General features: G+C 41.3%; 1 protein-coding gene across 1 annotated transcript; it reads right to left on the reverse strand.

Moving 5' to 3' along the window:
* Positions 1–769: 769 nt before the first annotated feature.
* CIMIP4 (ciliary microtubule inner protein 4) lies at positions 770–15,420 on the reverse strand. Its single transcript, XM_061582790.1, has 6 exons — positions 14,890–15,420; positions 11,058–11,130; positions 6,669–7,330; positions 4,542–4,692; positions 1,512–1,622; positions 770–967 (listed from the first exon to the last, which is right to left on the reverse strand). Exons 1-6 carry the CDS (start codon positions 15,418–15,420, stop codon positions 876–878), a joined length of 1,620 nt encoding a protein of 539 aa, XP_061438774.1. The 3' UTR covers positions 770–875.
* Positions 15,421–15,504: the final 84 nt, after the last annotated feature.

Raw genomic sequence — 15,504 nt, forward strand, 5'->3', positions numbered from 1 at the left:
AGATAGTCTGATGTGGGAAAAGGTCTGTAAGTGCAGGAATGTCATTGGTTCAGTACATCGTATCTGCAGAACATGGGGTGGAGAACATTTTCATGCTTATTCTGTCTCCTTGTACCAATATGTCTCTAGTAGCCCTCCCCACTCTATACACAATAAAGGGCTCCATCTCCCTCCCTCATTATTTCTGCAAAGTTCTACCACATTTCTAATTTATGAACCGGACCATTAGGAAGCTGCCTTATACCTGTTCAAACCATTGATCCATCTAGCTCAGTACAGTCTACCAGCCTTTCCCAACCTTTGGCTTCCCAGATGTTGTTGGACTACAACTTCCGTCAGCCCCAGCCAGCATAGCCAATGGCCAGGAATGATAGGAACTGCAGTCCAGCAACATCTGGGGACCCAGCAATTGGGAAAGGCTGGTATAGACTCTAAATTAATAGGTTGCCGCAGCTCTCTGGAGTTTTAGGCATGCGGTCTTTTCCCAGATGCTGGGGATTGTACCTGGGAATTTTTGGATGCAAACCAGGTACACTACCATCGAGCAACATTCCTTTCCCCTAATCTGTACCTTTAACAGCCACCGGCAATTGCAGAGCAATCAAGCTTAACGCCATTCCTTGAAAAGCTTCACCTGCTAATTTCTGCAGATCAAGTGACTATTAAAAGTACAAGATCAGGCCAAGCTGTTTATAACAACAACAACAACAACAACAACATATTATTATTATTATTATTCCCACCAATTGGATAACCTGACTTGCTGCTTTATTAATATACAGAGCACACACAAACAGAGGCTGCATGGAGGTTTATTCCACTGCTAGGGAGAGTCAGATATCTTTCCCAAAAGGTCTTCATCCCTCTTTTATTCCTTAGGATTTGCTGCCTTTGCTCTTCTCCCCATATTTTTGTTCCAAAGCTTTTTGAAGGTTAAGGTTTAGGGCATTTTTCTGGAACCATCTCCCTGTTGAGAAACAAGCAAAAACAGTTTGTATATTTACCACAGACTTTTTAGGAGGCACCAGCATTTTATCCTGCTTTTATCCCAAAGGGATGCCTTTGGGAGACTCTGGAAAAGGGCTAACACAGACAAGGGCTCATGAGGGCATGAAAAGGTAGAGGTGTTTGTGCATAGCTGAGATACAGGAGGATCAAAGCTGTGTGTGGCCATTTGGATGCAGACACCATAATGCGAACTAGCCATTGATACACCCAGATGTGGCAGAAACTCTGTCACAAAAGGTTTCTAAAATATGTGTTTGGTCTTAACATGCAAGCTTTGCAAGCTGTGAACTGGGTGAAATCTAAATATTTAGATTATAATAATACTTTAGTATTTATATATAGCTTTCTTTCCTAAGTGCTGTACTAGCATTATCTCTGTAATCCTTTCAATAACCCTGTAAAAGAGGCTATTATTATTTCCTCATATTGCAGATTTGATGAAAGGTTGCTGAATAATATAGCATTTGCCTCAAGCCTGCTCCTTAAAATCTTGAGCTGCCTACCTAGATCATCGGTTTTCCTTCCGTGCCAATGTTTGGGGTCCCGAATTGCCCTCTTTATCACATCTGGGGTATAGGAATCCCTCATCAGGCTTTTGCTTTCTAATGGTCCTCCTGCAAGAAAGAACATTTTCACAACGTTTAAACAACTTGTGCTCTAGTCACCTCTGAGCAGGTTCATGGGGCTTGGCCTGAGATTAGGAAGAACTGGTCCAACAGAACACAACAGAGCAGCTGTATGATTTGAGTATTTCAAACTAATACTGTAGTGAAACTTGTCCTCCCAAATTTCTCAAAAGATTTTTCCCCCTGCAAAAGAGGCTCCTGTTTTTCTTTCAGGGAGCTGTTGAATTTCTTCTGCTTTGTGATGGGTATGTAGGGTTGAGCTGACTTTGGTAGCAATGCACGTTTCACTAGCACTCTGCAACCTCCCCGGCTCCCTATGCTTCCTGATCCATGGGAGGAGTTACCTCATAATATCCTCCCATAAGCTTTAATCAGTGGAAACTGGTCCACTAGGGCAAAAGGGGCCCTGCCCTGCTAACCTCAGTCAGCCCCCACGCCTGCCTTCTTATTTATAACCAATCAGTGTGTGGCTCCTTCTGTCATTGGCTCTGACTCCACCTACTATTGGTCTCCCTGCCTTCTACCTTACCAATCCCAATGGCTACAAGCCACCACTGGCTTTAATTGAGGTGTGGGGAACCTTTGGTCCTCCAGATGTTCCTGAACTACAACTCCCATCAGCCTCAGAAAACATGGCCAATAGCCTGAGATGATAGGAGTTGTAGTTCAACAACATCTGGAGGACCAAAGGTTCCCACCACCGCTTTAAGTGAAGGGCAGGAAACAGAGGGTACTGGATGTGTAAGATTTTATTTATTTATTTATTTTATTTCATTTAATTTATAAACCGCCCGTAGCTAATAGCTCTCTGGGCAGTGTACAAGGTTAAAATACAATATTACAATAAAATCAATAACAAATAGCAGCAAGATTTTAAAACTAGAACATTAAACATGAACATTAAACGTTAACATTAAACATTAAAATGCCTGGGAGCACAGCCAGGTCTTAACCTGGCACCTGAAAGAAAGATTGTTGTGCTTGCTATTTTTGTTTTAAGGGAAGTCCTTTCTGTTGTTGTTATTTATTAGATTTATTGTTGCCTGAAGGTTTCCAAGCAACTTTTACCTGTTTAAAGAAGTCTACAGTGATTGCTTTAAAAATAAAAAGACTTCACTCTAAAAACCCCACACACAACTCTGACTGGCACAGAGTAAGCAGCCTCCCAACCTTCCTATGCATACCTGAGCCAATCATGGGGTTTTCAGGATATGTGGGAACCCAGGAAAGCTGCAGAATGCAGACTGCTAGAGAGTTGATTTGTAGAAAGAAAGAAAGAAAGAAAGAAAGAAAGAAAGAAAGAAAGAAAGAAAGAAAGAAAGAAAGAAAGAAAGAAAGAAAGAAAGAAAGAAAGAAAGAAAGAAAGGGCACTGAAAAGCACCTTGCATGCAGCCACCTTGAAAATAAGCTATGTGCAACAAAAACCCTGCATCCCACCCATCGATCTCTCCCCTTTGATCATTTTCTTTTGTCATGAATTGATGGGAAACATTTGGTGTTTTTTTTACTCAGCACTGTTTCAAACAGTGACGTGCCTTACAAATATTTGTAGCTGAGTCCAATTTTGTTTGTTGTTGGAGTCAAATCTTTTATTTATTGATTAGATTTATATCCTGCCTTTCCTCCCAGTAGGAGCCCAGGGCAGCAAACAAAAGCGCTTTAAAACATCCTAAAAACAGACTTTAAAATATGTTAAAACAAAATGTCTTTAAAAACATTTTTTTAAAAAAGCTTTAAAACCTTTTTTTAAAGGTTTTTGCCAGGGATACTGCTTACAGTTTTGTTATGGTACCCTACTGCAATTTATTAGACTACTACAGGATCACTGCTAGCAAATGGCAGATCCTACAAGCAGAGAAACCCAAAGTTGTCCATTTGTGAGAGTTCTCCTGAATCAACAGTCTCATAGAGGTATGCCTGGTAACTTCACTATACAGTTTCCAGTGAAATCTTGCACCTCTTTACCCTGGCATTTGACATCTGGGATGCGTATTTTTAGGACCCACCCTATTTTTGTGATGTTTGTGATTGTAAGTTGTTTTAAATTATTTTTAAGGATGTATTTTAAACTGTTGTAACCTCCCTTAGGACTTCAGGGTGATGGACAGGTATTAAATTTACATCAACAGCAGCAGCAGTTGTCTGTTTATAGAGGAAGAGGATCCTAAGGGATTTTAGCCATACATCCTTGCCCATGTAGAAGGTGGTAGCTTGAACTGTCCAGAAGGGACGTATGTGTGTGTCATGGTGATAACAATATAAGATCAAAGGGCAGTTAAAGGTACAGCTAGAAGAGTCAACACAAACCTTAGCAACTCTCACAGTAAATAATGGAGACAAGAGGAACATGGACAATTTTCTATAAGAAATGCCACACACACCCCAAGCTCAAGATGAAGCTACTGGTTGGATCTGCCCAAAGAACGTGAGAAACAGTTTGGCGTTTTCCTAAACTGAAGGCTGGTTGTGATGGGGAGCAGCTGAATGATGGTGGAGTGAGAATGGTGGAACATGCCAGGCCCCTTTAGATGTGTCTTTAACAGCCTTTTGACCTGCAGTGATTAACACATACCATGAAAACCTTACTTGTTGGTTTCTGTATATCAAACTTCTGTTAAAGGCATGAAAGGCAAGTTCCCCTGCGCACAAGTCCCCCCCCCCCAACAAGTGTTGTATGTCCTTGCTGTGCATTCTCCTAATATCTGTTCTGACTATTTCAAACATATAAGATTTTCCAAAGGAAACTGACCCTAGCAAAGATGTGATCTATTTTTTACTGCCTATAGGCAGCACTTAAAAGTTATGTTAATTGTAGGATATTTGTAAACACAGGACCCCAAGACCAGTTAAGTTAATAGCTGCAGCCATACTGGGTAGTGTGCAAATAGATCTAGGATGATTCTTTACCTTGGAAAATGTTGGACCTCAGGTTGTATCCTAGTTCATAATAATCAGCATAAGGTGAAGATGCAATAGGATTCTCTAGTGGCTTGTATGTCCAGTCACTGAGGCGCTTCTGCCCTTGAATCAGCCCAGCCTCACAGAGAGTGCGGCGTGCCTGGAAAATTCAATATGATGGAGTCAAATTCCACCTTGGGTGCTGAGGTACTTGGCACCACCAGCTACTGATGGTACCTTCTGCTCTTAGAGTGGATCCTCTAATCAGGTATAAACTTGTCTGGAACTAAGGTTAGAACTCATTCATAATTTTTATTGATTGTTCATATTCAGAATCCCTTTCCATATTAAGTGGGACATTAATTAAAGTCATAAATTGTCTGTCATTTTGTTGTCACAAGTTTTTCCCCTCCTAAAAATTAAATCTCAATGAACAACAATATTTTTTTCCTAAGTGATGAATAATAGGGGATGGGTTTGCCACTTTGATAGAATATCAGTTAATCAATATGTCCTCTGATCTAAGGTGACATCAACCTTGTATTTTTTAAACTGGAGAATAAGTAGTTATAGAAATTTCCTTAAACTATAATTGCCATTATATTCTGTTTTCCAACTCCTTGGTTATTGATTAAAATAATGTCCAGTATTATATTGTTGTTAGTATAAGCCCATCAATGCACAATACTTTGCATGTCTATTCAGAAGTAGGTCCTATTACATTCATTGGTGCTTACTCCCAGGTAAATGATTATAGAATTGCTGCCTTATTTATTTTGTCCTCACACTCACTGAATGGCTGACAGTCTACAGTTTACAAGGTTAAAAGACAGTAGCTGGAGACTGCTCCCATACACCAAATTATGATGGCATTTTGAAATTGAAATTTGATAGATATGGAAGTCAAAATTCAGCTTTGTAAAGAAATTTGGACTGTATAGACAAAAAGAAGAATATCTTGGCTGTCTACACCATTTTCTTTAAATAGCTAATGGCATGGGTAAAGTGACCAAAAGTCAAATACCAACTTCATATGTGATTTTAGAATATTAAGGGCTGGTTTTAGGTTACTAGGTACCAAATGTAAAAATTTAAGTTTGTGTTTGAAATTCATTAGGTAAACCCAACTCCATAAATCTGACATAGATGAGACTTTAGAATCCATCACAATGCACACCAGATGAGGGATGGAGAAGAAATTTGGTTTGCTTAGGATTTTAATGTGAACCTACCTAATTTGCACTTCCTCAAACAATAAGCAAACTGGAGCACAGGAAGAGAAATGTTTGTTTGTTTGTTTAATTAATTAATTAATTAATAACAGTGTCCTACAAATCAAATAATAAATATAAATATAATATAAATCAAATAATAAATAAATAAATATATCTAACTTCCTTTTCTAACCTCTCTTTTTCAATAAAAAAAAATTGTCTAGCCCCTCCTGACCAGGTATTTATTGCACATTCATCCTGATTTGGTTGGACAAAGCTTCCACAGATTATATCTGGTCAGATTACATCTGTTGGGTCATATCTGGTCTTTACTGAGCATTCCTTCTCATCTGTCTGCCAGGCAGTTGTATGACAACAAGCATTCATCCTGCACTCATCCTGACTTGCTTGCAGGGTGTTTACTTGCCTTTCTGTTAGTAACATGTTCATCCCACATTTTTCAATGCATTTCCCTGTCACTTTCCATATCACAAAAAGTCTGTGGGTTTTTTTTAATTGATTTGTTGTTCTAAGGCAACAGTGTGCTTTAATCCACTTTAAATGTGCAAACCTAAAAATTCTGATATGCCACTGAATCACTTTCTCAAAATACTGGCAGTCTGGAGGCACCTCTACTACTGCTTTTTGTCACTATTACTGTGTTCCAACTACTAGTAGCATTGCTATTTATGGCTACTGTGCTACTTGTAGCATTACTAATTATAGCAATATGTTACTAGTAGTGTTATTTCTGTACTGCTACACTTACTACAGCTGCTGCTATTGCAGTTACAATGATGAGTAGCATTGCTCCTCCTCCTCCTATGTATTACTTAACAGATGTTTCCATTTTAAAAAACTTTGTTACTGAGGCATTCTTTCTATTAATATTCTTCAAAGATAAGATTATGATGTTCTCTACCTGCTCCTCAGAGACCAGCTTCTCCACTGTAGATGTGCCAAACTTGGCCTTGATATTAGCAGGTATTAGACTGTTTTTTTTCTCCTGAAGGGGCTTTCCTTCTGCTTTGACATCTTGCTCACTTGATGCCAAAGACTCTTTGGCACTCATAACATCCTTGGCTTCTTTCATGTCTTCACAGCTGCCCTTGATGTTCTTCCGGGGAGATCCAAGTAATCGAGTACCTATAGGTCGATATTGCCTGCCCATTATTTCATCTGAATTAGTAAAACCATCTTCCATTTCTTCTTGGCTAGATTTAACAGATGGTCTGGAGCTTCCAAGTCTCCCCTTCGAGTGATTCCCTGTTCCCTTGGAAGTTGTGCTGTCCAGGCTGTCTTTTCTCCCTGCAGATATTTTGGGTGATTCAGTGTGAATACAGAGGGCAGGGGGAGATTTGGATCTTAGGTTCTGTTTGTTGTGGTTTCTGATTTGGAAATGCTCTGTGGATGGTGATGTCTGAGGCAGGTCTGGGGATGCACTCACAGTTGTTTTGTTCTCTGTTGGGCTCTTGGAATTCGAGGAGGTGTTACTGGAGCTCCTTGAGGGGGCCTTTTTGTTGTTGGACTGTACCCCAGCCATGTTGTATGTGACCTGTTCCTTGTTTCCATATCCAAGCACTTCTAGAAGACAGAAAGCAAAGTGTAACGGGTGAGATCTGTAACAAAATGTTGCAGTGTAGTCCCACCTTCTAACAGAAGTATTCCTGTTCATGTGCCAGCCAACCAGCTATGCCCTCTTCTATGGTTCTCCATTCTGTTCCCCATTTTCTGCTTTTCTTTCCCATTCTGTGGCTACTGAGCATGCTCAGGTTTATAGGAAGGGGGTGTTAGCCCTTTATGGCTTTTTTTTTAATGTACTTCTGCAAGCCTCAGGATACCCCCAAGCATGTTAATATCTGCCTCTCATTTTTCAGTGGTACCATCTATCAGCACTTGCCTTCTGAGTTATCTGTCAGAGGAAGTGATCTAATGGCAAATGACCACATGTTACCCTTGTTTCTGTTTTAATCAGACAGATCATAAAACTGGAACCCTCACTGTGAAAGCAGCAGCATAACTCTTCTGTTCCTGATGTTTTAGGGGGAGAATGTGAAGGGGATGAAGTGTTTCTCAGAATATGTCGTTAAGTGCACAACAGCCACACAGACTTTAAGGGACATTTTCCTGCAGGATCAGCAGAGGCTTTGTGTACGCTATTGCCGTCAACTATAGAGGGGTGAGCACTCAAGGCTCTCTCTTTACAGAAAGACTAGTCAAACATGTGACAAAACACATGTGAGGACACGTGTCTGCTTCCAAGATATTTTGCTTCCGTTTTAACTTCTAGGGCGAGCCCTGTCTCTCTCACACAGTCCTGTAATGTCTAACCCAGTGGTGGCTGGTGGCTCCATGTCAGTGGGGCAGAGGAATCCCCTCCAGGTTTTGTCTGAACTTTCAAGGATCTGTCCAAGGTGTTGAATGCTGAAAGCTTTCAGCATATTGGATAGACCCCTGAAAGTTTGGACTAAAACTCAGAGTGGATTCCATTGCCCAATGACATAGAGCCACCAGCCATCTCTGGCCTAAGTTTTCCAACTTTCTCCCGTTGGCTGACACCTGGCTGTGTGTCTCAGTGATCACAGGTTTTAAAACCAAGGTCCAAGATGTAGGTTTAGTAAACAAATAGCAGGGAGGGGGCAAGCAGTGCTGGAAGCACCACACACTGGAAGGCAGTGCACCTTGTGCATTGTTCAGATCCTGTGCGTCTTTTTAAAAGGTAAATCCACTAACTGGCAAAAAACCTTGCAGTTTAAGAACATACCTATAGCCCACAGATATTTCTATCAAACTTTAAAAAGCAGGGAAATTGGGCAGCTATAGTGAATGCACCAGGGGAACAGGAGACCTGACCTCATCTCTGAGATATTGTACTGCCCTACAAATTTGTCAAAATGCAAACGCAATTTGGGTTGGTCTTTCACAGTCCAATCCACTTCCTGCGTGGCTTGGAAGAATTTGGTAACATGTGCCAGGAGGAAAGGAGAGGAGAGGGGAAGGAGGGGAAAGGTAGGTCTTATCATTTGCATGCTTATTGAGTTCAATGGGATTTACTCCTATGCAATCATGGTTAGGATACGTAAAACTGACCATGGGGGAACAGGAGGGGGAGGGGGAAGGGGAAGGGGAAGGAGTGGATTGGAGGGGTGCAAAGGAAGGGGCAGGGGAGGGCAGGTATGATCATTTGCATGCGTATAGAGTTCAATGGTATTTATTCCCGTGCAATCATGCTTAAGATAGGTAAAACTGATCGTGGGGAGGAGGAATGAGAGAGGGAGGAGGAGGGAGGGGAGGAGGGGGAAGGAGAAGTAGTGGATTGGAAGGGGATGGGGAGGAAGGGGCAAAGCAAGGGGGAGGGAAGGGGCCAGAGGGATGGGATAGGAGGGAAGAGAAGGGAGGGTGGGTTTGATCATTTGCATACTTTTTGAGCTCAATGGGATTTATTTCTGTGCAATCATATTTGAAAATGGAAATGGACTGCCTTCGATCCTGACTTATAGTGACCCTATGAATAGGGTTTTCATGGTAAACGGTACTCAGAGGTGGTTTTACCATTGCCTTCCTCTGAAGCTGAGAAGCACTGACTGGCCCAAGGTCACCCAGTGAGTTTCACAGCTGTGTGGGGATTTGAACCCTGGTCTCCCAGGTCATAGTCCAACACTGACATGGGGGAGGGGCAGGGAGGGTAGGAGGAGGGGGAGGGGAGGAGATTGTGTGGGTGGGCACTGGGCAGAGGGGAAGCCCCTTTCCTTTCCAAATGGAAAACACTGTATAATAGTATCATTGCTTTTCAGCATTTCCCCCATCTTTTTATTCTACAGCAGGCACATGTAGCCTCCCACCCAAATTTAAACCAAAGCTGTCCCTGGCCACATCCACACTAGGCCTTTATTTCACTTTGGACAGTCTAGGAGATGCCCGTTCCCCTCACAGAGCTTCAGAGTGGCTGACTATTAAACCAGTCTGGCCACTGGAGCCCTCTCAAGGGAATAGGAGTCTCTTCTCAGCACCCTTGACCTAAATATCATCATCCAGCTCTAGCCAAAGGAAGGGACTGCAGGGAGACTAGTCACACCAGCAAGAAAGGTTCTTCTTGCTACAGTGAGTCAGGGGGATCTGCTCAATCCCTATAAAGGCTTCCAGGTGGAGATGGAAAGATCTGTCTATTTCTTTTTACTCAGTTTCTCATTTTTCCAATCTTAAATTCAGTTCTCCATAATTCTACAGCAATTTGAGTGTTCTTTTAAAAAAATCTGGAGGAAAATTCTTCAGCATTTCAGTGTGAATTTCAACACACATTCTTGTATGCAGTTTTGACTGAGGTACACATTTTTTTCAAGCAAAATCTCATAATATAATGCATTTTTGTACATTATTTTCACAAAAATATTACTTTTTATGCACACTTTCCCCTTATATATGCATTTTTATAAACATTCTTTGATGGGAGAACTGTGTTGCAAAATTCAGATACGTGCACATTTCAAAGAATGGCTGTGTTGTGGTTTTCATATATATGTATATATACTGGAAGTAAGAATTTGATAGATTCTGCTTTAATGTGAACTGAATCAAATTTCTCCTGCACCCCTACTTCCAGGTCAGGCTTCTTGGCTGGTTTGAGCAATCAGGAGTCTCTGTAGTGCTGCTCTTTGGTGAGTAGGACTACCCTTGCTCTCAGTTTTACAGGAGCTGAATCTGACACCACCTGATAAGATCATTAATCATTCGTTTACTTAATTTATTAAATTTCTAGATTGCCATTCATCACACATAGTGACCATAGAGTGGTTTCCAACATATTAACAAAAAATCATCTTAAAACACATAGAAACATGAGAAGATGCCTTATATGAATTAGATCACTAGCCCATGGAGCTCAGTATTATCTACTGTAATTGGCAGCCGTTCTCCAGGGTTTCAGGCAGGGGACATTCCCAGACCTACCTGGAGGTACTGGGGATTGAACCTGGAATCTTCTGCATGAAAAGCAGATACTCTGCGACAGAGCTGCAGTTAATAGTAATAAACAGTAAAAATGAGAGCATCACAGAATAAAAATGTAGGCCCTTGAATCACCAAATTAACATCCTCCAAAGGCGTGGAAATAATTGGAAAATTTTAACTGGCACTGGAATCCCACAGCTTTTGTTGCCATTTTTACCTCCAGGAGGAGATAATTCCATAGGGAGGATGTCGCAATGGAGAATGATGTAGGCCAAGCCCATATAACTTGTGGATCTATATTAGCTTGCATAAGATAGAATGTTTTGCAAAAGGTGGCAGTTTCCCCTTTATTATTATCTCCTACCTGTTGGACCATCGGCCATGCTGGTTTCATGGTATGTGGCGGCAGGAACTGAAAAGGCCGTGTCCATGGGCACCTGTTCCAAAGAGAAAGAAGGAATGGATTGTCTCAGTAATCCTTGCAACAGTCTGTAACATGCCTCTGTATTATATGCCCAGCACATAAGTGAATCTGGGAGCAAAAGTGGCTTGTCCTTGGTGAAATCATGACTAAACTGAAACATCCAAAATAGGAAGCTGCCTTATTCTGAGTTGGACCATTGGTTCATATAGCTCAATAGTGTATTCACTGTCTGGCAGCAGCTGTCCAGGATTTCAGACAGGCATCACCCCCAGCCCTACTTAGTGATGCTGAGGATTGAACGTGGGATGTAGATGCTCTATCAGTGAGCTGCGGCCCTGCTCCATTATCTTGATCACTACACTCTATCAGCTCTCCTGTAGATGTCTTCAGATATAAACTATTGGATGTAACTCTCATAATACTTTATGGAAATAAATAATATACTATCTATAATCTATTTCAACACATTGGCAATGCATCTTAGTTAAAATGTTAAATTATAATAGACTGCACAAAATTTCTGGTTTGAAAATGGATGAAATTTAGGGTTGTCAGTTTCCTAACTAGCCTGTGTAGCTCTGCCTTTAGGGGCAGCTTGATCTAGGGATGGACAAATCTGTCAATTTCAGTTTCTCTCTGCTTTTCATTTTTCCAGTCAGTTCAGTTCTCCACATTTCAACATCAGTTTGTGATTTCTTCTTCTTCTTCTTCTTCTTCTTCTTAAGTCCTTATGAAAATTCATCAGCATTTTACTTCAAATTTCTCCTAATATACACATTTCTGTATGCAGTTTTGCCCAATATATATGTTTTTGCCAATGATTTTCCCCAATGTGCTTTCTGTATGTTATTTTCACTAATATATGCATTTTTATGCACACTTTACCCTAGTGTGTGCATTTTTTAACACATTACTTGGGTGTAGAACTACATTGCAAAATTCAGACAAATGTGGATTTTGGAGGATAGCTGCGTTTCAGCCTTTATATTGTTTTGTCTTAAATTTGGCAAATTTGGTAGGTTTGTCTTTAAATATGATTTGAACCAAGTTTCTTTTACATCCTTAGCTTGATCTGCTATTAGATATGGCATAATTGGTATTTGATTTGGTGATCTTGAGTCAGTCACTGTCTCTCAGCCTACCCTACCTTACAGTGTGAGGATAAAATGGGGGCAGATAAAAATGTGTGTGGCTTTGAGTAATGTCTGGATATAAAGATAACAGATAAATAAAGATTAGTCCATGAAGCACTTCACAGCCATGAGGCAGAGGGGAAACATTTGCAAGTGAGAAAATGTGGGCAGGAAAGGGTTACTTAATTGTTCCATTATAGGCGGCAGGGGAGTGGCAAATTCAGAAGTGAGGTCCCTTCATTATCATCTCAGCCACACACCCTTTCCACTTTCCCTTGTCTCCCTTGCTGTCCGTGTCATCTCTGAGTCCACACTCCACTACAATAGACATCCCTAATAGCCACTGAGCATGAAAGAGGAGACTGTGTGTTAGCTACTGAGAAGAATCTTCTCAATGGCTGACTCACCTCATTTCACTCTGATTGACTCCAATCAGCACGAAAGGACAAGGCCTCTCTTCAGCTGCTAAAGTGCTTCATTTTCATGATGATTGGATCATACATAGGGATGTGGCTGGGACTCTGCTCCCAAAAAAGTAAGGGGTCTAGAATCCCCCATGACTACACCCATTTGTAGGATTTCCAGCCTATCAGGAAAAGAGATCAGACTGAGGGTTGGTTTCCTCTCTCTCTCTCTCTCTCTCTCTCTCTCTCTCTCTCTCTCTCTCTCCTTTTTCCTCTTTCTTTCAGTCCAGTTGTCAGAAAAGCAAGGGGAAGAACTTTGCTGCCCTCTCAGATTTTTCTTTTTAGCTGTACAGCTTAGGCAAGTGGGCAGCATTATGTGTTGGGCTCTATCCCCTGCACAGCTCCACCAAAAAGGGCTGGGTTCCCCTCTTGGACCAACACTAGCCTCTGCTCTCAAGCTTGCCCGGGTACCAGAATTTGATATTGATTTTTTTTAATTGCAAATTTATCAAGCAAAGAAAAGAAAACACAAGGGGGGGATAGGGAGGGGAAACCAACAATAAAAAACCAGTCATCTCACAATACATTAACCATCAATACATTCATTTTACACGTATTGATCAATATATGCTATTCAAATGTCCGAATATTTGAGATTTCAAAAGCTGGCACTTTGGTTCACTAGCCTGATGATTCTTCTTCCACTTTCACTCAGGCTGCTTTAGTTTTTAGTTCTGGGATCAGAGATAATCCCATTGGAAGGGATAAAAAGGAGGGGGAGATAAGTTATGGAAAAGAATTGGTAGGTGGGGAAATCTTTGCATCCATGCTATTTCAGAGAACATGGGTTTGGGAATTCCTGTTTGCTGAGGTCATGGTAATTCCTCCAAGTTTTCAAAATGATATATGAACAACTCTCATGGATGCTTTGACAATTTTTTTAAAAAAATGTGAGCAAGATATGACTTTATAGCTCCAGTTAAATTTGGCACCTTCCTCTTAATCCAGTTTATTGTTTTCAAATGAAATTAATTTGTCAGTATAATCATCACTGATTACTTCTAACGGTATGTTATATGTGCTATCTGTTGGTCAAAATTAGAAAACACTTATGACCCTGCCTGAAGTCTGGCAAAACATACTCATGTCACAAAAAGAGAGGAGAGTTAATTGAAGGGAAAGGAGAAAATGTTATTCAAATTGGGAAAGAAAAAAGGAGATGAATGAATTATGGAATGCAGTGAATAACATATAGTACAGGGACCGAGGAATACAGGAGAGAAAAGACTAGTCTTTAATAATTTCTTAAGAAATTATTAGAAATTATTAACAATTGTTAACAAGGAGGCCAGCCAAATATTTAATATACCCACATATAAAAAGCCATGAGAAAGAAAGCACAGATATGAGAAATTGCTTACAGGAGTAGAGGTTTAATAAGAAGACTGGATGATTTGGGGTTGCTGGTTTTAATATGAGGGCCTTTGGCTACCTGAGTTGACTAACAAGGCATGTCTGGGACACACAACTCATCACAGTTCCCAACACCTTAATTGCTACCTTTATAATGATGACAGTATGATTTGCAAGTTAGCTGACTAGCTCCTGTTTTTTTCTTGGTGCTGACAGATTCTTTGTCCCTGTGCTTGACTTAATATACACATGCCATTGAAAATGGCTGTGTAGACCTGGATTTATTTTTTAAAATGGCTGCTGACTTTTTGGCTCTCACTGCAGATCCTATTTCAGATTTTGAGGCCTAATTTACTGCCACATTTACTGGATGTGTCCTAGATTGGTGCAATATGCCTCAACAGCAGTAAGGCCCACAACACTGTAGAAGCCTTCTGAGGCTGGTCTGAGACAGCTCTGCTCAGGTGTGTACTTGCCACATTCCAATAATTACTGGAATTTGGTGGCACCAGAAGGTGATGTGGAACAGCTGTCTTTCCTGAATATGGATACTTGTATCCACCCCCACCCTCTCACTTTCCCATTCTCCAAATCATCACCTAGACCAGGTATGGAGAACCTTTGACCCTCCAGGTGTTGCTGAACTAAAACTCCCAACATCCTAGCTATTGACCACACTTGCTGGAGCAGATGGGTGTTGTGGTTCAGCAACATCTAGAAGGCCATAGGTTCCCCACACCTGATCTAGACATTTGATATAATTTTTGTTTTCCCCTAATGCTCCAGAGAAAGTTGCCTGACCAGCCCCCACATTTTTTTCACCTGAGTCACATTCTCCACTTTGCTGGCATTTCTTGGGCAGGAAGGCTTGAGGCAGCTGTCCCGTTGGAGCAGGTTAGTACCAATCTCCTCCAGCTGTTGTAGGCACTGGAGTATAGGGCTAAGTTCCTTCGACTGCTGGACTGAGGGATCAGCCTTTTCCTCAGGCTGCGGTAGTTGGTGGTGCAAAGCAGCAAATTCTTTGGGGTGCTGTAGGTATCGTAGCACGGGGCTAACCTCCTCAGGCTCATGAATGTATTGGAGCAAGGGACTAGCCATCTTTGGCTCCTGTTGGCACTGGAGCAAGGGGCTAATCTCCTCAAACTCCGTCTGGCACTGAAGCAAGCCACTAGTCTCTTGAGGCTGATAAAGATATTGCCTGGTCAGTTTCACAAAACCTCTGGCTGGGAACAGCACGACTATAATGATAAATGAGCTATATATATGCCAGACATGTCCCAGTGTAGCCAACCAGATGTGGCTCCAAATCAGTTGCCAGAAGTGGCCAAGGAGAGCCCCACATGCCTGCCACATGTGGCCTGGACTGGCAGCAAGTAAGCAGCAAGGCTCACTGCATTGACTAGTGCCTAAAAACCAAGACCCTTTGTGTAGGTCATA

Source organism: Rhineura floridana, chromosome 8 (genome assembly GCF_030035675.1).
Source record: "Rhineura floridana isolate rRhiFlo1 chromosome 8, rRhiFlo1.hap2, whole genome shotgun sequence".
NCBI lineage: Eukaryota > Metazoa > Chordata > Lepidosauria > Squamata > Rhineuridae > Rhineura > Rhineura floridana.

What these genes read in the sequence shown, in the direction of transcription:
- CIMIP4 (XM_061582790.1), bottom strand. Translation starts at nt 15,420, where the DNA reads ATGTGGCAGGCATGTGGGGCTCTCCTTGGCCACTTCTGGCAACTGATT. An exon ending in AAGTGGAGAATGTGACTCAG is followed by an intron (nt 11,131 to 14,889) that starts GTGAAAAAAATG and finishes TCTTTGGAACAG; the next exon opens with GTGCCCATGGACACGGCCTT. An exon ending in GAGGTCCAACATTTTCCAAG is followed by an intron (nt 1,623 to 4,541) that starts GTAAAGAATCAT and finishes TCTTTCTTGCAG; the next exon opens with GAGGACCATTAGAAAGCAAA.